Source organism: Sceloporus occidentalis, unplaced genomic scaffold (assembly GCF_023333645.1).
Source record: "Sceloporus occidentalis isolate IW3139 unplaced genomic scaffold, rSceOcc1.0.p SCAF_62, whole genome shotgun sequence".
In the NCBI taxonomy this organism is placed as follows: Eukaryota; Metazoa; Chordata; class Lepidosauria; order Squamata; family Phrynosomatidae; genus Sceloporus; species Sceloporus occidentalis.
This window is the reverse complement of record NW_028317042.1, coordinates 4,824,816-4,851,545: the sequence shown is the minus strand read 5'-3', so window position 1 is coordinate 4,851,545 and position 26,730 is coordinate 4,824,816. Positions and strand designations below refer to the sequence as shown.

At 37.6% G+C, this 26,730-nt stretch overlaps 1 protein-coding gene across 1 annotated transcript; it reads left to right on the top strand.

The window, feature by feature from the left end:
* Window positions 1-1,381: 1,381 nt before the first annotated feature.
* On the top strand, window positions 1,382-24,701 carry LOC149287339 (protocadherin gamma-C5-like). The gene is made up of 4 exons (XM_089492959.1): window positions 1,382-3,817; window positions 19,971-20,029; window positions 22,135-22,223; window positions 24,487-24,701. Exons 1-4 carry the CDS (start codon window positions 1,382-1,384, stop codon window positions 24,699-24,701), a joined length of 2,799 nt encoding a protein of 932 aa, XP_089349085.1.
* Window positions 24,702-26,730: the final 2,029 nt, after the last annotated feature.

The following is a 26,730-nucleotide window of genomic DNA, read 5'->3' as shown; positions in this document are numbered from 1 at the left end:
CTGCGACATGCAGATTTTCGTAGGAGTTGTGAAATTAGAAGATACAGTTTAATTTGGTACTGCTATTAATAATTAAAAAAATATGTTTTCTTATAGAAAGCCTTGTGTAGCCTGAAATGCCAGTGGAAAATGTAAATATAACACAGTTCTTACAAGCACAGGCTTTTTAATTGAAGGTATCTTTCAAATACTAATCAATGCAATCAGTTTGTATTTCATAGTTTAATAGATGGTGACAGTTATGGTTGTTGACCAGCAGAGGGCATAGTCATCAACCAATGACCTAGTTGCAGCAACACTATCTTCCATCCATTCAGAACACAGATGTATTTTTGTGTATTTTTCCTTATGTTTCTAAAATATAAAAGTCTAGATGTTACTTTCTGGGAATACTATACAATTTATAAAATAATATGGTTTAAATTGGGAAATTGAAATTTAATAAAAAAATTCATGAATGGAGAGATGTATGCTGAGCAGAGTTAGAGTATATTGTATAGTGTGTGGTTTCATTTGGGTTTCCAAACAAAAAATAAAAAAATTAGACACTACTTGATTCCACTATATTGATGTTTGGCTACATAGATGTCTACAGTACAACAGTATTGAAGCAGTAAAAATCAACAGATGTAAGATAGTGGTTGCGATGAGCACTTCAAATAATACATGCCCATCACATAAGTACACTATAAAGATGACAAATATACTTTTGCTGTTGTCACAAGCTGACCAGCTATTTTGCTGGCATTGAATTACCAGTTTAGCAGCTTATGGGAAATAGATGGGTATGCTTTATGGCCATCCTCATGTCTAAGCTACATGAAAGCTTCTGGTCATTTAATTTATCAATTCTTGGTCATGCGTGAATGCAACATACAGACCCACATCTTCGGTTGGATCCAACCGATATTTTATGCAATATGGCTGCACCCATAGTATGGGAGCTGAAAAAAAGGTATTTCCTATATGATTTTATTAAAGTTTTGCTGCAATCTTGTTGCCATTAGTGTTTAAGAAATTTTAAGAAATATTTTATTTCCCACTACCATTGTCCTTTAATTGTAATTTATAAAACTGGATTGTTCACTGTGTAGACATTAAATTCATCAGCCAGGAGAGGGCAGCTCTGTAAACCAGTCATCTGTTCTTGTGCAAGCAGCCTTGGATCGGCTGTCATCCATTCTCTCCCCTCTGGTTTCATGAATCTTTCTTCCTCTTAGCACAGAAAGCAGGGCTGTTACGATTAAAAGCCTGTGGATTTATTTGAGCTCCCTGGAATACAGTTATTTATTTATCTGGAGGTTTCGCTCTAAAATGCACAGAGATCTCTTACCTTAGAGTACACAAGGAAAACTAGATCATTAGAGAGAAGATTTAAGTTATGGACATCCAAAACTCAGTGGAGACTTGGAAACGGCAAGTACTTTGTTTCTTTTTCCTCTGTAGCTGGGGCTGGGGCTCTGGGCAGCTTCGCTATTCTGTTGTTGAGGAATCAGAGCCAGGGACTTTGGTGGGAAATTTAGCTCAGGATCTGGGACTTCAGATCTATGACATACCTAAACGAAGACTGAGGATGGGATCAGAGGAGAGCAGAAAATATTTTGCCGTGAACTGGGAAAATGGAGCATTAACTGTTAATGGAAATATAGACAGAGAAAGCCTGTGTGGATCAACTTCAATCTGCTTATTGCCTGCGGAAGTAGTTATTGAAAGCCCTCTTGAGCTGCATCGTTTGGTGATTGAAATAAGAGATATAAATGACAATTCCCCTATTTTTACAACAGCAGAACGTACTATAAAGATTACAGAGTTGCTAGCAAATCCGGGGGCAAAATTTCATCTGGAAGGCGCTCATGACCTTGATGTGGGTGACAACGGTATTCAACAGTACAAACTAAACCCTAATGGTTATTTTTCATTATCTGTAAAAACACGGAAAGATGGAACTCTAATTCCAGAGCTGGTACTAGAAAAAGCTCTAGACCGGGAAGAACTAAGCGAGCATCATCTAATACTTACTGCTGTAGATGGAGGGAATCCTCCAAGAACAGGAACCTCAGAGATAAATGTGATAGTTTTGGATTTAAATGATAATGCGCCCACATTTGAAAAGAGTTTATTTAAAATTAATGTACTGGAAAATGTCCCTTTAAATACTGTATTACTGCAGCTGAATGCAACTGACCTCGATGAGGGCGCCAATAGTGAAATTGAGTACTCCTTTAATGAGCATACCCCGGATTCTATTAAAAGATTACTGTCCTTAAATCCAAAATCAGGAATCATTTCTACTTCTGGAGCCATTGATTATGAAGAATTAAACTCTTTTGAGATATCTGTCAGAGCAAAGGATAAGGGAGTACCGGAAATGGAAGGACGCTGCACCATACAGGTGGAGGTAGAAGATGTGAATGATAATCCACCAGAGATTTTGGTCACATCCTTAATGAAAGATGTTTCAGAAGATACAGCAGTGGGAACTGTAATAGGACTTTTCAGTGTAAAAGACAAAGATTCTGGTAAGAATGGGGAGGTAATTCTGGAACTGCCTTCTAATCTACCATTTAAATTTAAATCTTTTGATGACCACTACTCTTTAGTAACGGATAGTATACTAGATAGAGAAAAAATATCTCAATATGTAATTGAGCTGGTAGCCAGGGACATGGGGTCTCCTACTCTCCAAACACAACAAATAATCATTTTTAATATTTCTGATGTCAATGACAACCCCCCTACATTTTCACATGTTACCTTAAGTGTCAGTGTAAAGGAAAATAACGAAGCAGGACAATTACTTACTGCGGTATCTGCTTTTGATCCCGATGAAGGGAGAAATTCAGATTTGATGTATTCAATTCTTGAAAAACAAGGGGAGGGACACCCAATCTCCTCATTCGTCTATATCAATGCAAAAAATGGAAACATTTATGCACAACGTTCCTTTGACTTTGAAAATGTACAGGTTTTGCAAATCCCCATACAAGTTGAAGATTCTGGATCTCCTAAACTGTTTACTAACACTACCGTTTACATTTTCATTTTGGATACAAATGATAATGCTCCAACTATTCTTTATCCAGAGCATTCCAAGGATTTTATTGCTCAACAGAAGATTCCTAGGTCTGCTTCTGGTGGCTCCTTTGTCACCAAGGTCACTGCTGTGGATTTAGATTCTGGTCACAACGCATTGCTGTCTTACAGTATTGTGGAAGCTAGTGATTTGTCCTTGTTTCACATATCTGCACATACAGGTGAAGTCAGAATAGTTAGAGATCTCCAGGATACAGATGCTTCAGAACAAAACCTTGTGATTTCAGTCAGTGACCATGGAAAACCACCTTTATCAGCAAAACTCACTATATTTCTTACTCTGGAAGACGGTGCGGTCCAAGAAAGTATGGAAGCCGCAGATTTTTTTCATAAATCTACCAATAACCCAGATATAACGTTCTATTTAATTATTTCTCTGATTTCTATAAGTACTGTTTCCTTTATTACATTTGTCATATTATTGGCCAAATGTCTCAAAAAGGATCACAGGAGTAATGGGTTATGTTGCAAAGAAGGACATGAACCAAAACAATACACAGAGCAATGCCAGCCAACACTCCATTTGAACACAGATGGAACGCTGAAGTATATGGAAGTTAGAATGCATCCATCTGAAGCTCAGGGTCAGTGTTACAAGTCCTGTTTTTCTACAATGTCAGATAAAAATGATTTCACCTTCATGAGGCCATTAAATTTTCCTCAGTTGAAAACCATGGTCAATGAGACAGAGGTTTTATTCCCTTCTTTGAATGAACCCAGCCAGGTGAGCCTGACATGTTTCCATGCTGTTGGAATTATTCTAGAATTATTTTTTTTTATCAACATAATATTGATACACTAAAATCACTCATATATGCTCAAAAAGGGGAATCTGTATAGTAATATCTTCAAAAAAGAAGTCAAATATTGATTTTTTTTTTTAATTTTTTTTTTATAACTTCTTTATTACACGGAGAAGACAAAGCATTCAAATATTGATATTTAACCTGTACATAGAGTAACTTGTCACCAGTTACTGGTCATAACAACAACAAAAAAGAGATTACTGGGTTAGTTTAGCACTTGTTCATTACTTGCATAGTTTAGCATTTGTTGTTATGCGGTCTCCTTTCAGGGTAAACTGTATTACATGGTTTTTTATTTGACAAAAGGTCATTGAATGAAAATGACCAGTATCAGACTGATGAGTCTGAGTGATGAATCTTCCCTCACACTCTAATGTCAGGGGATGAAAAATCATCAGCATGCAGTTGCACACTACACTTTTACAGGGTACAGGTGGGTAAAAGGCAGTACCAAAAAGGCAGAATGCGTGCCTGACGGCCTGTCTGGACCAAAACACAACAGATCTCTGCAACTTTTGATGATGTCCCATTTAGTAGGCAGTAGAGCTGTCACTGAAAGTGGATTTTTGTGCATAAAGCTTGTTTATGCCTCTTTCTGTCATTATGTGCTTTGTTTTTCTTTGTTTATGACTCTGTACTGTATATACTTTCTCATTTTTTTTATCTTCCTTCTGTAAACAGTAGGTTTTTCATTACCTTCTCGGCCATAGTTCCAGATCCAGTGCAGATATTAATATTCATTGCCAGCAGGATTTGGGAGGGTGCAGAGAATATGCAGGATCATATAGGTGTGTGTGTGTGTGTGTGTACATACATTTCCTTTCCATCTTAGTCTAGTTGTGTATACAATGGTAGGCATACCCATATGCACATACCTTATTGTCCGTAGTTGGCTTGCCCATTGTCTATATTGTGTGTCCCAATCCTGTTGTTGCCTAATACCTACCCCTCTTTTGTGTCTCAATACTTAATAAATATGTTTTCGCCAGAGAATATACTTTTTTTATAAAATAACTAATGTTGCTTAACTATTGACTTTCTGGATTTTAGAAACCAAAAATAGTGATTTCTTGACTGTTATTAAGACCATAAATGTGCTATTATAATGAGTATCATTTGTGCTTTGTTGACATGATCATTGTTGTCTCAGCATTATATTTAATCTCTATAAACTGTATATCTGAAATGAAAATTAACAGATTACGGTAGTTATATAATGTGCCATTTAATAGTCTTTGAAGAAGTAACTAGACATCACTAAACTAACTCAAAATACTTGGTTTTAGGTAGGAGAAGAAACACATGAAATCACACATTTGTTTTGGTGTTTTATGTTTTTCTTTTCCTGTCTAACTCAAGTATTTTAAGTTTATTTAGTTTTGGGAAACCCCTTATCAGAAATTAACTGGATATAAATCAGGATATAACATAGTTAGCTAAAGAGTGGATACTGTATGATATCATGAAATTACGCCTGTGTCACCTACAACGTAGTCAACAGTAAAAGGGACACTACTACCATGATATGACCATTAACCCCTTAATCTCAAAATGCATTGTCCTTAAGGGGTTAATGCATATTCTAGCACTCCACCTTTCAATTAATTATTTTTCCTTGTTCATTAGGATCCCCTCGGCGCATCTGCATGGTGTCCATGCTCCCAGTTCCGTGGCTTGCAGGAGATGTTGTTGGTCAAATGCTCCTGCTTTCACGTGTGTAAAGCACACTATACTTGTCACCAGCTAGGCCCAGACAGATCCAAGCGGGACAAATCCCCTAATAACCATGTGTAGAAAGTGTTCCCATTGATCTTAGTCAGACCACTTTCTTGCCAGTGTTTGGTTGCTTTAAGCCAGGGATCCTCAAACTACGGCCCGCCGAGTGCATTTACCCGGCCCGCCGGGTGTTTTTGCCTCAGGACATCCATGTGTTCCGAAAGATGCTTTCGGTACACAAGGATGCCTCTGTGAAGTCCCTGCGGCACGCGTTTACTTTAAAAACGCGGGGACCGCCGGGAGCAGGCGCACGCAGCGACGTCATTGACGTCCCATGCGTGCACCCATGGCAACCGAACCGGCATATTGCGGCGCTCAGCAGTGAAACAGCCGGCACCAGCAAGCGGCTTTTAAAAAATGATGCGGAGGAGAGAGAGGGGCACCGAGCAACCGCTCGGCGCCCCTCGTTCTCCCCCGCATCAAAAAAAAGAAGACAGCCTTTAAAAGCCGCTTGCTGGTGCCCGCTGCTTCACTGCTGGGCGCCGAAATATGATGTCATATTACGGCGCTCAGCAGTGAAGCAGCGGGCACCAGCGAGCGGTGCAGGAAGAAAGAAGCATCGTGCTCCCGTCGCTGGAGTTCAAGGTGGGGGGGGATATATACTGGGTAGGGGGAAGAGGGTATATAATGGCTAGGGGGGAGAGGGTATATAATGGCTAGGGGGGAGAGGGTATATAATGGCTAGGGGGGAGAGGGTATATAGCGGGTGGGGGGGAGGATATATAGTGGGTAAGGGGGGGAGAGGATATATAATGGGTAAGGGGGGAGAGGATATATAATGGGTAAGGGGGGAGAGTATATATAGTGGGTAAGGGGGGAGAGTATATATAGTGGGTAAGGGGGGAGAGGACATATAGTGGGTAAGGGGGAGAGGATATATAGTGGGTAGGGGGGAGAGATTATATAGTGGCTAGGGGGGAGAGGGTATATAGTGGGTGGGGGGATATATAGTGGGTAGGGGGGAGGGTATATTTGTTGATTTAACTTTACTTGTTCTTCATTTTAAATATTGTATTTATTCCCGTTTTGTTTCTTCACTTCAAAATAAGATATATGCAGTGTGCATAGGTATTTGTTCATAGTTGTTTTTTTTTTAACTATAGTCCTGCCCTCCAACGGTCTGAGGGACCGTGAACTGGCCCCCTGTTTAAAAAGTTTGAGGACCCCTGCTTTAAGCAGTCCAAACTGGCACAGATAGAGGAGCAAAAGCTGGATGTTCACCTGCACCTCGAGAGCTGCAGCTTCTTCTAAATGTGTGCTTATTACGTTTTAGGGTACATATTTAATAGTACCTTAACATGCCTTCTTCATTGGTGGGGCTACGTGGCACAATAGACCTTAAATGTATGTTGTAAGCTAGCCTCAGTTACTAAATGAGAGTTTGTTTGTCTTTTGTAATTGATTTGCATTTAACTATAGCTCATGCATAGATTGAGGTTTCTCTTATATATATTATTCTTTAACTGGATTTGCTTATTTTGTTCGGAATATTTTAGGTAATATCTAGTTTTTTAAATGAGGCAGAAATGAGGCATCATAATAGTGTTAAAAACACAAACTAAAGGAAATGCACTGTCCACAATTGGACTGAAGCCACTGTATGTATATGTAGACATACATTTACTTTGAAGGAGTGCATATAATGAACAATGTTTATTTGCTGTAGCTTCAGGAAGGAAACCTAGAAGCATATGTATGTTTATGTCTGAACTTGTGTTGTACCATGACATCCTTAGATTAGAGAAATTATATACAAGGCACAAAAACGATATATATTTGCATGATAAGCTTACGAGCAGGGCTCTCTTCTTTACCTAGCATATCGGTCTGTCTTAGACTGCCAATTCTAGTTTTCTCATACCCTTTGATTATACTGTCTCTATTGTAAGAAGCACTGCATAATTTGTTGGTGCTTTATGAATAAAATAAAATGTAAAACATTTTATGATGTTTGTATATAAAATCATAAAATGTTTTACATTTTCTTTTATTCATAAAGCACCAACAAATTATGCAGTGCTTCTTACAATAGAGACAAGAGATATATGTATATATATATATATGTATTTATACAATACCAGAAATTGTAATCTTTTCTAGGCCAGATCTTGCCGTAAAATCAGTGGGGCCGGAAGAGCATCCAGACAGGGCATCTTCAAGGTGTGCTACTATATCCTTCCTTGGGTGCCGTAAAATCTTAAAGGGGACCAGGCACTGGGATCACACAAGGGACGGAGCACCTAGCGCCTTCAGAGCTATCATTTGAGAAATATGGTTGAGTTTCCATAACAAAATTATTACATGAAGATGTTCTGTGTACTGACAGTGTGCCCGCCAGCATTATAGGGTACCTGTACATTTGTATTAATATTGAGGACGTGATCACACCAGTATTATTACCGTAGAAGATACCATAATAACATAATATAATATATTATTGTAAAGTGTGTGGGCTACATACTCCCCTCCCCACGTGACACCAATGAGCGTCTCCCATAAAGTTCCCTATAAGAATGGGAACCTGAAAGTTAATGATGACGTTTCCTGGAACATCATTCTGACAAGGGACTCCTGGAGATTCTGTAGATTATTTTACTTTTTTTTTCTGTGGTTTGTTCTTTTTTATTTATTTTTTTTATTTTTGGTTATTCATATTGTATATTTATTTACTGATTTGTTTTTCTTAGTAATTATACATTTTTTGGTTCTTTTTTATTTTATACTGTTTTGTATATGTTTTTCTATGCCTTCTGTAACCATTACCTTTTTAGAGCACTGTGACTATGTGTTACTCGGATTAAATGTAAATTAATCAGGTTGTCTGGAGAAGCACAGGAAATACATGTAGCAAAAGTTATGGTGGGGTAAAGGTGATGGAAACCCTTCCACTTAAAAATAAGGTGGTCCATCTATAAAGTAGAAATAGAGGCAAAAGGTGTTCTTTGATTTAAATTACAAAAATAATCTATTGCAATATTTTACAGAATATGAAACGTATATGCCCACTATGTACAAATATTGAAAAGCTGAACTTGCAGTTCATCAAAGACAAACTATATGGTCACACTGATACCACCAGTACCAAAGATTGTGTATGTGTAATTTTACCGACCTATTAGGCAATCAGACAAATAGAGCAAACATATGTTGGAACCAATGGGAGTGTGACTTCTTGTCCCACCAACTTGATCATACCCACTTTTAAAAACCTTCTAAACAAAATGTTTTTTTAAAATTCAAACTTAATTTGTTCATAGTGTAAAAAAAATACACAGACTTAAAGAAGAAATCCCTTTTCTGCCTTATGCTAATGTATCAGTTAATAAGCTGGTTGTGACTGTGCAGAATTTATTGTTCTTTCTAACAGTGAATGCATTTTCTAATAGAAAATAAGTTTAATCATTCAAGGGTGCATCAGAAGAAGCCTTTATTTAACTGGGTTTAAAATGATAATGGAACCAACAAAACTTAGGTTAAAAGAAAGAAAGTAGCAAAACAAACATAGTCATTTCTGGGTGTTTTTCAAGCCCATATTTGTTAAAGGTTGATCAGTGAGCAGGAGTACGTGTTGCTATAATGATATTTTCACATTTTTTGTTTGCTCCATAAATGTTCTTTATAAATATGGTCTAAGTACCACATATGTGCATGCAAGTGTAAAGTAAAACATTGATGTATTTGGCTTACCATTGTAACTCTGAAACTAGTTAAATCCACGTATTCTTGTAAAATCTTTAATGTATGCACTTAAAGTCACATTTTAAAACAAAATCTGCAAAAAGCCTTTGTCTGCTTTTCAGTACCATGTTAAATGGACACAGATGGATGGCTTATTATTGCCACTGTCTTTTACATTACCTATATATAAGAAAGCTAATCCAAAGCTATAAGTAAACAGTTATGGGGTTCTCAAAGGTTTCTCCATACAAGAGAACCCCTGGTGACTTTCTTGATGGCCAGCCATGAGAACTGCTGTTGCTACAGGTTTAGAATTTGTCATTCTATGATTCCTCCTAGTTACTGTTACGCGAGAGACTGTCGGAAATCATCCATACTGGTCTAATTACACATGATCAGAAAGAAGGTACAGAAGGCAGGGAAGCCTGCAGAGATATGATGATGGTCTTTATTGAGCCCTGCTGGTGCAAAATTGGCATGTTGCTTCTTGCCTTCAATGGGAAAGTTAAAGCTCAGTGTTGTTTGATAGCATAGAATGTCATGGGTCATGAAGGGGTTTGTGTATGGAAACACATTTTCAAATATATAAGAACTTGCCCCCAGATCTCTGTGAAATGTATCATATTATTTCAGTTTATATGCATTACATTTTTCATGAAACCACTTTATTTCCTTTGGTATTCTATTGTATTTTTTCAGAATGACGGAAATCCAACATTTACATATATATATATATAATGCTTGATTGTAAGCTAGTGAGCAGGGCCTTCTCTACCTAATGTATCGGTTTGTCTTAGTCTGGTAATTGTAGTCTTGTCAGACCCCTTGAATATATGGATTGTAAGAAGCGTAATAAATAAATAAATAAACCAATAAATGGTTGGCGGTATATAAATAAAAGAGAATAATAATAACACTTTCAGGATGTTGCTGCATTTCGCAGTGATTCTGAACTTTGGCTGACATTCTGTGTTGTCATGGAAATAGCAATTACTGATGGATTTGTATTTGCATATTGATTTACTTACGCATGTATTTACTGAACTCTGGAGCCGGGCTTACCAAATATAATACTGCTTATGTAAATAATTATATGTAGGGATTGAAATACCATTTGAGCTTCACATGTTACAGCAGGTAAGCTATTTTTTAGTTACAGCATGTCCCTTCTATAGAAAGTAGTAATAATAATAATGAAAAGAAATAGACGCATAAAGGAACAACCACTGTCAGTGATGTGTATGCTGAGTATTTGAAGGATATCTATATAGGTTGAGGAGTATACAGTAAGACGTAAATGTGGCCCTGTCGGCCACTGGCCCACTGGACGTTTGCCTTGTGTGCTAGATTGCCAGTCCGGGCCTAGTTAAGTCAATCTACCCTGACATTAAGTTGCTGATGGCCCTAACTCACTGCTTATAAGATATTCCATGAACATGTAGTGTAACGTTATGGTAATTAAATAATGGTCACTATAAACCAAATTTATGAATTAGGTGGTCTGAAATGGAAGGAGGGGGAAATTAAATAAGAGAAGGATAGTGTCAGAATGCGGCCCCAGCCCTGGAAACCGCCAGGCGTATCCACCTTTTAAGAGGTCTGCCTGGAGTTGAACTCCTCTCCACAGCTTGCTGTTTTGTTTATTTGTGTCTGTATTTTATGTACCTTTTCCCTCTTTTCCTTATACATCTGAGGACTTTGGTTCCTCTCCCCATTTCCTAGTTAAGATATCCTATCCTTGCTTAAAGGAGAAGCGTCTGAGGATCTCGGCTCCTCACTCCATCCTCTGTGTTCCTTGCCTTGTTCCCTGTCCTTTGTTGTGTCCTGTACCATGTGTGCTTTGTCTGGTTAAGTTTCTTGCTTTGTCTCCCACTTCCTTGCTCTGTCCCCCTTGCTTGTTTCTGTTTCTGCTATTACTCTGTTTAGCTTCCCTACTCCCAGCCTGCAGCATCTTGTCTGTTTGAGCTATGTCTCATGCCTGCTCCAGGGTGCCTGCAGCATATCAGGTGGTATGTGGCCGCACAAAAAAAGGTGCTCACCACTCGGGGGAGTGTGGTTACCCAGCACCAGGCCCTGTCCGGCGCTACTGCGCATTATCTCCTGAACACCATCGATTGGGTGCTCTGGGTCATCACAGTCATCTGTATGGACCCAGTCCCTGACAGATAGGTAGAAATGAAAGGGATTCTAAAAGTTGAGGTAAATGGGGCATTTACATGTGTCTAACTGTCTGAATGAAGCATTTTCTTTCTCCTACACTTAAGTGTGTACATTTCTGTTGATTTATAGAAATGAAATACTATACTAAATATTTGGCTAATCATTCAACATAATCTGCTCTACTAATAAAAAGACACATTTTGTTTGTGGTAACAGTGATAACCATACAGATTCCTACATCATTTCCTAAATAACATTACATGTAGTTTTTTTAAAAATTCTTCATAGGAGGAAAATAAAGATATTATAACGACCCAAAAACCCAGAGAGCACACACACACATAATGTTATTGCATGTAGACATTACATTACTTCGCAAAATGTTGCACTCCATAATTGTAATGTCATCAAACAAGCCTTTTTGAAAGATAAGATGACTGCTCCAGGTATTCACAGTTTGGAAAACCAATCACCATGTAAGAGTAAACTATAGAATTATAGTAAAAAGTAGTTAGAATAGAATTCATATTTCTTAAAACATTTATGATGGTTATTGTATATAACTAATTAGCTGTAAACTAATATTGTATTCGATTTTTTTTTGCAGTATTTGACAAAAGTGTGTGAATTATTGGATTGTAACATAATGTTACCATGATGTTTTGTGTTGCTGCATGGCATTTATTTTTAAGCTCTAGGCTTAAGGGCCACAATAGCTGTCTGTGTGCAGTAGACTTGTGCAAATGGACCAAAAAACGATTCGTTTCTGGTCCATTTACTTTTGGACAACAAATTCTGTTTCCTGCCCATTTGTTTTCAATGAGAATTGTTGGGCTTTTTACATTCGGAAACAGATTTGTTGTCATTCACCCTCACATTCTCTTTCACACTCTCTCACACTTTCATTCAATCTCTCATTCACGCTCTCTCACACACTCCCAGAAAATCCTCCTACCTTCTCCTCTGACCACTTCTGGGTCCCTGTCTCCGTACCATGCAGGGGGACGGGGATATGGAACCAGTCGGCGGTAAAAATAGGGAGACATTCTGAGAGAGTGTGAATGAGAAAGTAGGTGGGTGTGTGATTTAAACCACCAACGAAATTCAAATGAAAATTTGCTTTGTTTTCGATTGTTTCAAAACAAGGGGTCTCTCCTTGTTTTTCTGGGATTTTTACAAATTGCCTAAGTTGGCGAATTTTGTTAAAATTGCAATTTGTGCAAATCTGAATGCACAAGTCTAACATGTTGTATTGCTCATTATTAACATAAGTAAGGACTGACTGTGCTTTTGTTAGCATATCAAGTGTCAGCTTAAGTGGTCATGGTTAGTATGCTTCATTAAACAGGATGAATACTCATGGTACTCAATCAGATTTTCATTTAATTGCAAAATGTGTCATAATAGATCTTGGTTTATTTTAAGAACACGAGGTTAATTCAAATTTGGAAAAAATAGGTTGCATTTTAGTTTACCTGTCAAAATACTACAGGAAAGTGTAACTATTTAAAATTATGTATCTATAACTATAGCTGCACTTTTTTAATTGATTTTATTTTTACTGCAAGATTGTGCTAACGGTTGTAAATTAAAAGTTTACATTGATGCTTAAAGGGACAATATACTTGACACCCCTATTTTAGAATAATTTAAGTATTATCTGAGTAACCCTACTCAAATAAGCTTACAGTCTAGAGCAGGGGTGGGCAATTAATTTTCCCATGGGGCCACATGAGAAATTGGAATGGTTTTAGAGGGCCAGACCTCTACAAACTACAAACTCCGAAGCCTTGTCCATTTTGTTAACTTATGTGCTGTTTAATAAAGTTATTCAAGCCTACGTCATTGGTAGAGGTGCTTGAATAAGTAAGGCCTGAATAACTATTAGCACAGCACAGAAGTGAACAAAATGAACAAGGCTTCGGAGTGCATACCGTATTTTTCGCTCTATAAGACGCACCTGCTGATAAGACGCACCTAGATTTTAGAGGAGAAAAAAAAGGAAAAAATATTTTGAGCTAAAAAATGGGCTAAAATATTTATTACAATAACTGAATAAGCTATGAACACAGTAAGACACACACAGACACAGTAAGACACACACAGACACAGTGAGACACACACAGACACAGTGAGACACACACAGACACAGTAAGACACACACAGACACAGTAAGACACACACAGACACAGTGAGACACACACAGACACAGTAAGACACACACAGACACAGTAAGACACACACAGACACAGTGAGACACACACAGACACAGTAAGATACACACAGACACAGTGAGACACACACAGACACAGTAAGACACACACAGACACAGTAAGACACACACAGACACAGTGAGACACACACAGACACAGTAAGACACACACAGACACAGTAAGACACACACAGACACAGTGAGACACACACAGACACAGTGAGACACACACAGACACAGTAAGACACACACAGACACAGTGAGACACACACAGACACAGTAAGACACACACAGACACAGTAAGACACACACAGACACAGTGAGACACACACAGACACAGTAAGACACAGTAAGACAGACACAGTAAGATACACACACACAGTAAGACACACACACACAGTAAGACCTCCCTCCCTAACCCCCCTTCTCAGTATCTCCCCTCTAACTCCCTAACCCCCCCTTCTCAGTATCTCCCCTCTAACTCCCTAACCCCCCCTTCTCAGGATCTCCCCCCCCGCCCCGGTCACTTACCTTAAACTCCTGTGTTGGAAGCGTGAGGCGTTTGTCTCGGGTGCCGGCGCTTCACTGCTGATCGCCGGCGTCTGACGTCATATGCCGGCGCCCAGCGTAAAGCGCCGGCACCCGAGACAAACGCTTCCAACACAGGAGTTTAAGGTAAGTGACCGGGGCGGGGGGGGACACCGGACTCATTGGTGAGTCACCAGGACACTCTTTGCGGGCCGGTCCGAGCTATTCAGCGGGCCGGATGTGGCCCGCGGGCCGTGCTTTGCCCAGGTCTGGTCTAGAGGGTGATGGCTGGAGTGACTGTCATGCCACGGCATGAGTAACTGGAGCTTGGCACTGAATGGGTTAAGGCATTTGACTGATGCTAAGTCCAGTAACATTTGTTCACACCTTTCCTTTTGGAGCCAGAACCCAAAATAAAACTTGATTACCCCATGCTGGGTATTGTCACCTTGGACAGGAAGGGATTCCTGTGGAAGAGTGAAAGGCCAGACATCATGGCAACATCTCCCTGGGGTGTGGAGACAGGGTATCAATAGACACAGGGTAAAATTATTAAATGTATAATGTCCAAAATATGATGGGTACATAACTTTTGGGCCCCATCGTACATTGCATCCTTATGCCTGCGACGTGCTGGTTTCAGGGAGACCAAACACGCCATGCAGGCATGACCATAACAAGTGTTATGCGAACGTGTCCTTGTGCCACCTGATACAGGTGTGAAGTTTGGTATGAAAATGATCACTAGGACCAGAGAATTATGATGATCCTGGTGTCATAATTATGCCAAGCTCAGCCAGCGTCATATTACATATTTTGTGATCCCAGACCAAAGATGAGAAGATATAACCCCGCCTTCAGAAGGTCATAGTTCTGAACCCCCTACTCCCATCCCCTTGCTCAGGTAACAGGAAAAGGGCGGTCTTGGGGGGGGGGATAAAAAGGTGGGCAATTGGTAATGGAGGGAGAGCCTGTTTTTACCATCACAGAGACAACATCAAGGCTCCAAGGAAGTATGGTATGATACTTTGTTTTATCCCTTTTATTTTACACTGTTTTGTACTATCTAAGTCTATGTCTCTTTTTTATATGCATTTTTATGTAACAGCACTGTGACCCATTTTATACTCAGATTAAACATTTTTAATCAGTTCTGTCTTTGTTCTCTAATCGAATTCAGCCTGGAGATAGCCTTTTGTATACATATAAATACGTCACGTTACTAAGCGGTTAACTATATAGATATCAGTTTGGGGATTGTGTAGTTATCGCGGTCTGATTGTTTTTGGGTAACCTAAGACGCCCGGTTTTAAAGTTCTTGGTGGTGGCAGCGTGGTTTACACTGGGAGTTTTGGGGTGACTGGTTGGGGTTGGTGGTGGTTGCTTGGTGCCCTGCGGGGAAAGTGACCAAATGCGCCGGAAGTCTGGTTGGCGTTTAACCCTTGGTACACCCATACTCCCACGTCGCGGCTCGGCCGATAGCCCTGCCCGTGACAGTGACCCTTAAAAAATATGTTATATCAATATTTGGAAAAACCATACATGGTTAAAGGCACATGATAGATGATTGTCTTCTTATATGTTTGGTTCTTTTTTGGCATTTGAATATATACAGGCAGTGATGTAACCCACGGCATATTAATGGGCCTGATAGGGAGATCAGAGTTCTCCTTTGTTAAGGGCTCATTAGGCAGCAGCATACTGTGGGTGGGGGCTGGTTGTCTTAAAGGGAGACATGCCCTGGTTTTGTAGCAAAGGGAATACCACCCCTTGGATTTCCCACTTTCTATATATTTGTTTAATTTTCCAAATTCCAGTGTATTCACTTGCAGGAGATGCACATGTCCAAATGCATGTTCTGCTTAACAGTACAAAGTCACCTCAAGCCAGCTCTAGAGCTGGCGTGTGTGGGATTTTCAAGGGGTCTAATGAGATTTTCTGTGTGCATGAAAGCACTTTGCATCATTTCAATGGGAACACTTTCCTGCCACTGATTAGCTATTTTGAGCAGCCAAAGCAGGCACGAAACATGCACAGTAGGTAGTATGCTGCAACTCTGAAGCTGCCAAGTACTTTATTTTGCACAAAGTATAGAAATCGTTTTAACTTCTTCAATCCCTTATTTACATCTACATCCTAAAAAGCTCTGCTTATATTTACATCTACATCCTAAAAAGCTCTGCTTAGAAGCCCTTTAGGATTTACAGGTACATCCTGACTTTCTTGCTGTCTTTTGAAAGCATGGACTCCCCCTGTCAGCAGAAGCCATCATCGCTGGCTTCCTGCTGACCAATCATTTGTAATGATATGCTCGATCGCGCAAGTGGAGTCAGGAATGCCTGATCCCACAAGTGGAGTCATCAGAGGACAGGATATCCCCGACAGGGCCTGATTGGACTGCCTGCTGGAATATCCAATCCCAAATATCTAATCTCCAATCCCCTACTGGTCGATCACACACATTGCAATCCCCATTGTGACATTACTGGCATACATAACATGTTTGAGAGGTCCCTAGAGGGATCTCTATCTATATTGCACTAATAACAGTGCAAAAGAAAGAACTAAAATATAAAAAAATATAAAAACTCTTGCATCCCATTGCCCTATCTCTACATGCAAAAAATATAACCCCCGTTCACTACCCCCAAACCTGTTAAACCATAACTATTAAAAATACTATCCTATAGGGTACTATGCAAGGGATGTTGCCCTCAAGAACATAAAAAATTGTATGACTGTAATCAGAGGATGTTGTCAAACATAAATTTGGTCATTGTGTATCTGGGGTAATTAGTGTAGAAGAAAAAAATGCAAAAAATCCTTTTACATACTAGCACCCACAATTATTATTTTTTGCATATTTCTATGGTTTCAAATGAAAGCCCTATTTGTTCTGAAACAAAAAATGTGTAATTTGTATTGGTACATCAAACACGGAAAATAATGTGTAATTTGTGTTGGTACATAAAACACTTAAAGAAATCTACATTTTTTTGAGATACCAAAAACCGGTTAAAATTCCTGCTACATTCTTTAATATGCCTTCAAGGTAGGAGAGGCTGTTTGGGGCAGGAGACTGCTAGACTATGTTAGCTAATTAAGAAGAGACTTTCCCTTTTCATAATTACTGCATTGTTAATAAATATGTATAAATAGTGAAAAAGTTCAAAAAGTCAGATGATAAATGTTCTAGGCATGTGGCACGTGTGTGAGAAATGGCATGTTATTAAAAAGAACTACAGAGCCATTGTAGAAAATGTTAACACATCATTATTCAAACTATAAATCTAAGGTCAACTAAAGAACCATCTACTCACCCATTACTAAAAATAGTTATTCTTTGAGTTATTATTTGGTCACTGCCCTTTTCCTCTCTAAGCATCTAGCTATTAGTACTCCAACAGCCATTTCCTTACTAAAAGCTGCCTGAAACATGTAGGTCAACGATCAACATGCATTCTAATCAGACTAATCATATAATGTTTGGGTAACATTAGGATGTATTCATTTTATCATTTTGACTTTGTATTTTAACAGTTAATGAAAAATATCACTCATCACTTAAAAGAAATGAGTCATACTATTTTACAACTGACCTAGAATGGTCAATTAAGTTATTCGTAGGATATTTTTATTTACTGGTTTTGTTCAGTTTCTCAAACAATATACACAATCATTCAGTGCATCACAGGAACAGAAGCATCATCGGTACAATCCATTTGTAAAGTCATATTATATTGCCCCACAGCACAAGGCACATACAGGAAACAAAAACTCACAGCGTACAATAAAGACAAATTTGCCTCAACAACAAAATAACACGTTATGTTTCCAAATATCAAGAATGTAAACATGGAGAATTGGGGTTGTGGTGTCATTGGAGTGGGACAGCGTTGTGGTAAGAGGTGAGGTACATGAAGAGGTTATTTGAAGCATTACATTGAGAATTTAAGCTCCTGTCCATTGCCGATGCAACAGATCTAATATGTTAATCATGAAAACTGCAACAAATGCATGCCCTTAATAATCTGGGATAGGCGGTGCATCTATTGGTACCCCACATCTGCCAATAAATAGGCCGCCGGCCGCACTTATATTATTTGTTGGCTGCTGGCATTAAAGTGCCATGGCCGCCTCGTCATCCCCAATCTAGCCCGGATAGATAGTGATGGTTACTCACAATTAAACACAAACATAGAACAACATTGTATTACAAAAAAATAAAAGATTAAGTAAATACTTCAAATCTGAAAGAAAATGTCCTACTATTTTAGAAAATGTTGAGTTGTATTTAATACCAAGGAGAAGGATTTCCCTCTTTACTCCTTATTTTGTAATGACATTTTTATATGGAACACAGCTTTGTTATTCCGGCTAAGGTTCCATTCGTTCATGTAGGTTGGATATCATTCATTGTACTACAATTAAAAAAGCAACTTGAGTTTCAGTGTTTATCACTGTGTTCTCACCATGGCGTTGTTAGATCTTTAATACAATTAAGCATGTAGCATCAAATAATGGAACTGATGTCATTCCAATTTTTCTCTGGTCACTTAAACAAGTGACATTCTCCAAAACCTTGAAATCCCCTAAAATATAAGTAGATTTGATACAATTGTGCTGAAACTAATCCTTTAATACAGAAACGTTGATTTCCTTGATGTCCTTTGGGGTCAGAGATCAAAGTGCTTTAAATAGATGATTTTATTGCTTAAGGCAAGGTTAAATTATTCGAACAAAAGCTTAAGTCATTACTGATTTCACAGTCCTCAATACATCAGAATAATGGCACCAGGAAATACTAATTTGACCTTTGACCTTTTGGAGGCAGTAAGCCAGAATTTTTGTGAAAAGCTTTGCACCAATGCAAAATGTTGTTTTTTTTTGTGAATTTACCCATATGAGGGCATAGGGATAAATTATACTAAAACTACCGTTATTATCCTGTTTTAAGATTAAGGATCCGTATGTACTCTGACCTTCTTAATATCAAATCTGTGCTTTTGAGAGCTGATTAGCATTTGTAGTTGTTACATTTTCATATAATGTTAACTTTGATGATTTAGGAATTTTATTGTGCATTTAACTTTTGTTATTTATTATTGTGGACTTGGATGTGTTTGATCTTGCTGGGCTTATTCCATACCTATTTTTAAATTATATTTTTCATCTAAGTATATCGATAATAATAGAATTAGTTATATGATTTGCCTTGTGTAAGGTCACTGAGAGATTAATTTACTTTTGTTTGCACTATAAGTAATTTAAAATGTGTTAAGTAAGTTTTTTAAATTTTATTTTTACCTTTTCAATACAAATCACATTAAACATTATATAGAATCTGTTCATAATTTTTTTTCACATGGTACTTTAATATGCATTTTACATTGGAGGAGTTGTAAAGGACATTACACTATCTTTAAATGTATTTGTTGTACTTACAAGAATTTCCTCACTAATAATAAGTGTCATTTTTACCAAAATTCTCAGAATGATACCGATTTGTTCAAGGTTATTTATGTGATTATGCTGTAACTTTTGTTTCCACAAGGTTGAATATGAACCCGTCCAGCTGTTTTACTAACGTGACAGTTATTTCCAATTTTTTTTTTAGTTTAGGTCCCAAGAAGAAAATAAAACTAAAATCTAAGATGAAAATATACATTTAAACTCTGCAGAACACCAATTAAAAACACTTTTCCGCTTTGTTTCAGCAGGCGCAGCCTAACACTGAATGGCGTTTCTCGCAGGCTCAAAGACCTGGGCCCAGTGGGTGAGTAAATTGTGGTGTATTTTAGGCTCCCATTGTTCCTGCTGTGTTTTTATGTAATATTTAATACAAATAGAGAGTATAGCCAGGTACCCCATATTATGTTATCAGTACATTCTTTTTGCTCCCAATGACCTTGAAGTTTCATATAGTAATAGCATTTTCTTGTACATAGCATTGCATGACATTTGCTGCCATATTGATTGTATACATTATTTAAATGCTGAAGAAAAGCAATTTATGCTGGTTGGACTTATGACCACCATAGTGTCACCATAGCAATAAATTGAGTGTTCACACTGATTGAGTAATTCCATTAGCTGATATGGTGGTAAGACCACTTTATCATGTTGCTCTATGTCATATACAATTGCTTTGGGGGTTATTTATAATGGGCAGTTCAGTTTTGGTGTAAACATTGGGAATTGTTTAATTATCTACTGTTTTACACAAAACACCAACAAACCAACATTTGTGAATTGCTATGTAATATACATTCCTTCATTGCTACTTAGAACAATTACATTGACAAATAAGTGAAACATTTAGAGATTAAAATAAATAAATACCTGCAATGTGCCCTTTCCCAGCATGGCTTTCTGTTAAACGTGCAAATACAGGTTGTGGGTATCAGGGCAATAGATTGTAGGCTTCACTGAACAGGTGGGAATTTTTAGTGAGTGTTTAAAGTTAAAGCAGGAGAGAGTCTGATAAAACAATATAGGGGATTCTAGAGAACAGGTACATCATAGGTAATAAAATGGTAATAAGTGGTACGATAGGATGGCCCAGTGTTGTAAAGGGATTAGTAGGCAAGGGTTAGGGGTTTATTCCTAGAATATATGGAGAGTAAATGAAGGGACTGACACAGTGGGTAAGCAGATGATGAGAAAATTAGCAGAGATGTTCAGAAAAGATTGGATTTGTGAGGGGGAAAGACCAGTTAGGTAGGGTTTATAACAATCCAAATGGGATTTGACAAGGGAATATGCTATTAGTATTTAATGCAAGGGAGTTAATGTCTGAAATATGTGGCAGGTGTATGTGAGGGGCAAAGGAGATAGTGGAGTCAACTGTAACACCAAGGCACTTTCACTGTACTGGAATTATCAACAGTAATGGATATATCAGGAATTGTGTATAGAGGAGATGGGGAAATAACCTAAAGGTCAGTTCTTTGAGATGCTAAACTTTCAGAGACAGAAGATATAGATAGAGAAGAGAATAAAATCATTAGGGGAAACAAACAAGTACTAGAGAAGTAGACAGAAAAGTTGAGTCTGAGCCAGAAAAGAGCTGTGTCGCAGATGCCATAGGAATGGAAAGGGTGGTCCACAGTGTCACAGATTGTACAAAGGGTCCAAGAGGATAAGAAAGGAGAGATGACTTTGGTGAAGGATTAAAGAAAACATATATGGAAGAGTTGTAATTCTTTGCGCTTGCATGAAGTGTAGGGCCTGGTATCCACATCAAGCATGAACAACTAGTACCCTCACCATGCTGTAAAAGTAATAGAGAGAACATGATTCAGTTGCTTATACTTGTGCCCATACTACACAACAGCCATTTTCAAACCATTTTCAGCACATCACTGCAAGTTGCAAGCAATCTTCAAAGTTGTCCTCAGGAAGATCCAAAGAAAGTCTCAGGGATGATATTTTGCTTTAGAGAAATGTGACATGAGCTCACAAAACAGGAATATCTCTATCCTTTTTCTCTAATTTTAGGATTTGTATTGCTTCCAATGTATCATTCTGTATATCTTTTGTCAAAGGCATATGGCATAATATCGTAGGAAGGCTTCAATGTATTTTTTTTTCTGTATTTTTCTCATGAAAACTAACACTCATAAATTCAATCGATAGACAAAGTAGAATGTAAATTATTACAAGGATTCAAGGTTATTTTGGAAAAAATGTGTTTACAAAAATAATTATAATTAATTAGAATTACTGCATTCTACTTTGCTGTGTTCCCATTAGGGAACATCCTGAAATGGCATCCTATGCTATTAACAATGCAAAATGTGTTTTAGCTGTTTGTGGTTTCTTTTTATATTTGCTTTGATAGTTAGTATAAAACACGTTGTGTCGTTGTGGTCTCTTTAGAGCTCAACCCACAGAAGAAGCTGGAGTGTGGCCAAACAACCAGTTTGAAACAGAGAGACTTCAAGCAATGATTCTGGCATCTGCAAACGGTCAGTGTTGATGGCATAGGAGAAAACACAATGTGTTTACAATATGAAGTGTATGAGCTCACTGGAAAGCTTCAACTATGATTAATTAATGATATTTCTAGCTTCTTACTATGAGAACATACACAATATGCAAACATGTTTAATCACTTTGGTACTTGCCATATGTTCCCTGTAGAGTTTATGCCTCAAAACAAAGCCCCATGTACTACAAATTGACTGTGTTTAATTGAGATTAAATTGTAATGGGACCACTTTATTTCATGTGTTCAGTTATGTGACTCTAAGCCACAACTAAACCAATCTTGTCGACTGCCGTTTGTGTTTGCGTTAAATCAGAACCAGAAGAGTTAAAGGCGGATAGGAACCATTTAGTCTGCATCTAGTCTGGAGTTTTTTTTATGCATAATTAGATACATATAGTCATGCAGACATCATTTTAACCAAGAACATATATTGGGGGATTATGAAAAGTAAAAAAAAGACATCTTTCCCAAATTAGATACACATTGTTTTACTATTTTAAGGGGGTGCCTGTGAAATCTACAAAAGATTACCACTCTAGGTTTACTGAAGGGTCCCAGTCTCTACTTACAATAATATTACATATCTCACATATCTGTTCAGAAATACAGATGGAAAAGGTTTCTTCTAGACAGAATTACAGTATAACATATAACAGTTCTATATGCAAAAACCCTTTCTTCTTTCAGGCTTAAGAAGTGCATATTTCTTATTAGTAATCATACTTCCCATACTTCCCATTTCTTATTAGTAATCATACTCCCCAAGTGCATTCCCAAGGAGAAGAACATATTTGGGGCTCTGTTTCTTTTTACATTTAGTGGATATGAGTACATCACTGTACAGTAGAACCCTTATAGTTGCAATATTGTGTATATATACAACTGAACATCTAAATGGCTGTTTATATATTTTTCATGGTGCGTTTTTTTGAGCACACTGCACACATGGGGTTCTGGCCCCAATAATTTTTGGTTCAAACAGGAACAATCCATGCACTTTAAAGTATATTAAAAATACATTAGTCTTATTAAGATGCATTTGAAAACACATTGTTCCTTATATGACTGTGGCCAATGACATCATGCAGACCAACTGAGAGAGCAGCTGTATATTGTCTGTATAATGCAAAAAAGTTTCTAAATATAACATTTATGTATTTAAATAAATTACTGAAAACAAAGAACCTACTTTCACAGTAGAACACAATAAACTTGCAGCTCGCCTACAAAAATAGATATACACATGTAAGAGGGAGTCTGAGGAAGGGAGACATGTGTGAGTGGCTGTAAATGTATGGTTTTAGATTGTGTATGCATGTACCTTTAAGTCTATAGTGCTAGAGTGTGAATGCATGTGTATGCATGTATGTGTATATGAGCAAGTGCATGGTGTTAAAGTGATTATGTGTCATGGTGTTAGAGTGGCTATTAGTATGTATGTATATGTAATTGTATGCATGTTTGTGTAAAGTGTTAGTGGGTATGTGTTTATGCATGTATGTTTATGGTATTAGAGGCTGTATATATTTGCAGTATGTGTTAGCGTATATCTGCCCCGGACCATAATCATACCCTCAACATCCGAATTCATACCCAACCACAATCATTATCCTCCAACCACCAGATTCATAACACCCATCATCCTATTCCTTCCCACCATCATTTCCATCCCCTACCAATTTCAGTATTGCAGCTCCATCTTCATGCTCCCTAATATATCATCATAATACCTTTAGCATGCCCTCTTCATATTCATACAATATTCAACAATCCTTTTCATTAATTCATGCAATTTAGAAGAGGGCATGACTAGGGGTCCATTAGTTAATATCAATATTGCTTGACTAGGAGTGTATCTTGTTTCACCCAAATGCACTTTTATCGGGTAGAGTTATAAAGAAAATATGGAAAGAACATACAGAACATCACTTGTAGGACTTCAGCTGAGCAAAATAACGTTGACCCCAAAAATATTGTTTTACTGTTGGCAACCATGGTGTCAATTGTATCCCTTAAGAGTTTTAGATATGGTCCCAATTCACCTGTTCCCAAATCCTGTTAATGTATCTTGTCTATTTTATTACATATTTAAATTGCAAAGTGTTTAGCCACTTATTCGTTTTACAGTTATTGGGCCATAGCTATAGGAAAGCATGGGCAACAGTGACCAACATTATATTATTTTAGAGAATTGTATAATCACTTGCAAAATACTATGTTTTTGTTTTTCTACCCTGCAGAGGCTGCTGAGGGAACATCGGGACTCGGAGGAGGAACGGGAACCATGGGTCTCAGTGCTCGGTACGGACCCCAGTTTACCCTGCAGCACGTTCCTGACTATAGGCAAAATGTCTACATCCCAGGAAGCACACTTACACCTACCAATGCTGCAGGAAAGCGAGATGGAAAATCGGGCGGTAACAAGAAGAAATCTGGGAAAAAAGAGAAAAAATAGGAAGCTGAAAAAGGGTGGCTTACAACCACAGGGCAATATTCTCTGGATGCTTCCCCATTTTAAACACCGAGGGTGAAGTTGAATGTCATCTTTGGAAAGAAATGTATTAAAAAATATAAAAATCAGTTAAGAATGTGTCATCATCAGGCCTACTAGTAGAATTTTGTCTTCAATTGTGGATTTTTCTGCTTTTAGACCTCATGATGAAAGCATTAAGTCAAACCTCTTAAACAAGTGCCCTGTGTATATTCGCTAATGTTTTGTATAAGTGCAAGGCAATTTCATAGCTAACAATATGCACTCTTTTTACAAACTGTTAAAATTTGATTTGTTCCCACACACATACTTGTGGAACTTCTTCCATTGTATATAACTGCAGCTAAATAGATATTTATAATTTATACGCATTCAGGTATTTGCAAAATATTCTAAGCTTGTAGCCCATTTTTTCAAATTTCTTGTGATTTTATTTTTTATTTTTTTTTGAGAAAATAATTACCGGCTATGATCGAAGACTTTATTTGCTTACAGCTGAGCAACAGTGGTTGTGCCTAAAAATCAAGGAAAAAATAAAAATGCATTTATTAAATAGCATCAAACAATTAGGGACATTTCTATCAAAGCAAAATGAGAAATTCTTCTTTATAGTATTTAGATTTTGAATCATTATTTTAATATTTTGCTTTAGAATGTTTCGTAGAAACCGTATACTTCTGATGATTGTTTCAGAGTTGGCACACCAAAATAGCTCCAGTTCTTCAGCTCTTTAATAAATATGGCTGATGTATGTCAGCCATAATTATTATAGTACTAGTAGTTAAATATGCAGCCTTTAATCAGCATGTCCCATTAGAAAACAAGTGATTAAAATTTAATGCATCCGGGTAATTGCGTCTTATATCAATTAAACTGGGAAATGCTCACTATGAAGTTTCCAAGTTGAAGTGCAAACTCTCCACTCTCCTATTTTGCTTTGTGTAGTCGTGTTCCACTAAAAGGATGACTTTGTGTGCATTAGTACATAGGCAACATGTTACAGTCTGGGAAATGGGGAATTCACCCAGTGAATTGTACATATAAAGCTGTTGGTTAACATGTTAATTGTCTTGTGCAGTACATATGTTGCTACTGTACTTATTGATGTTTTTGGTGATTTTTTTTCTGGAAGAAAAAAAAAAAGATAAAAAAAACAAGGCCCTCAGTTTCTGAGTTTTCGATAATTCTCCTAGAAATATAACATGATTTTATGTATGATAAAAGCAGTCGGAGCTTTCCATTTTGATCGGCTCTTGCACTTCTACATATGGAATTGCATGTATTATTTTCACAAGATTAACAAGAGCTCCACTGGACTAAAGATTTTCTTGCATGTATCCAGCATGGGATAATTCATTCTTTCTAGAGAATGGTAACTAGGTAAGCATATGGCGTGCAGCTTATAAATTCATGGATAGAAAGGTAAAGGATTGCTTATATGGGGGGAGGGACAAAAAAAACTAAAATATTGGTGTTTTTTGTTGTACGGGACGTACAATACTGTATATTCCAGTCATGTAAAATCTTAATGGATATAGCATATTATTAATTGAACAGTGTTTTATTCTGGTGGGTAGACAAAACGATTGCTTTATCTGCTGCATTTGGTAATGAATAATGTAGACAAACGTGCAAAGACATTTAGGTCAAAGCATTTTTAGACACACATTGGCTTTTTTAAAAAAAAATCAGAGTAACTCAAACAAACAAATAAAACACTGTTCTATGGCTATATTTGCTTTAATGGTTTAAGGTTGTGTATGACTTGTTGAACAGGTGCCGGCCGTGATCGATATGGACTGTTCTATTCTCACTGTTTTGTGAGGATTTGTTTCTTGGGTATAAACTTTTTATTTTTTTATTTTGTCAGACTAACACCATCCCACTTCTTAAATGAATGCACTATAAATCAATAGTCTATTACATCATAACTCTCTGTCCCCGTGTACTAAATTGTCAGACCGGACAATGAAAGAGTATGCTAATCCTCACC

What these genes read in the sequence shown, in the direction of transcription:
- LOC149287339 (XM_089492959.1), top strand. Translation starts at nt 1,382, where the DNA reads ATGGACATCCAAAACTCAGTGGAGACTTGGAAACGGCAAGTACTTTGT. An exon ending in CTTTGAATGAACCCAGCCAG is followed by an intron (nt 3,818 to 19,970) that starts GTGAGCCTGACA and finishes GCTTTGTTTCAG; the next exon opens with CAGGCGCAGCCTAACACTGA. An exon ending in CAAAGACCTGGGCCCAGTGG is followed by an intron (nt 20,030 to 22,134) that starts GTGAGTAAATTG and finishes TGGTCTCTTTAG; the next exon opens with AGCTCAACCCACAGAAGAAG.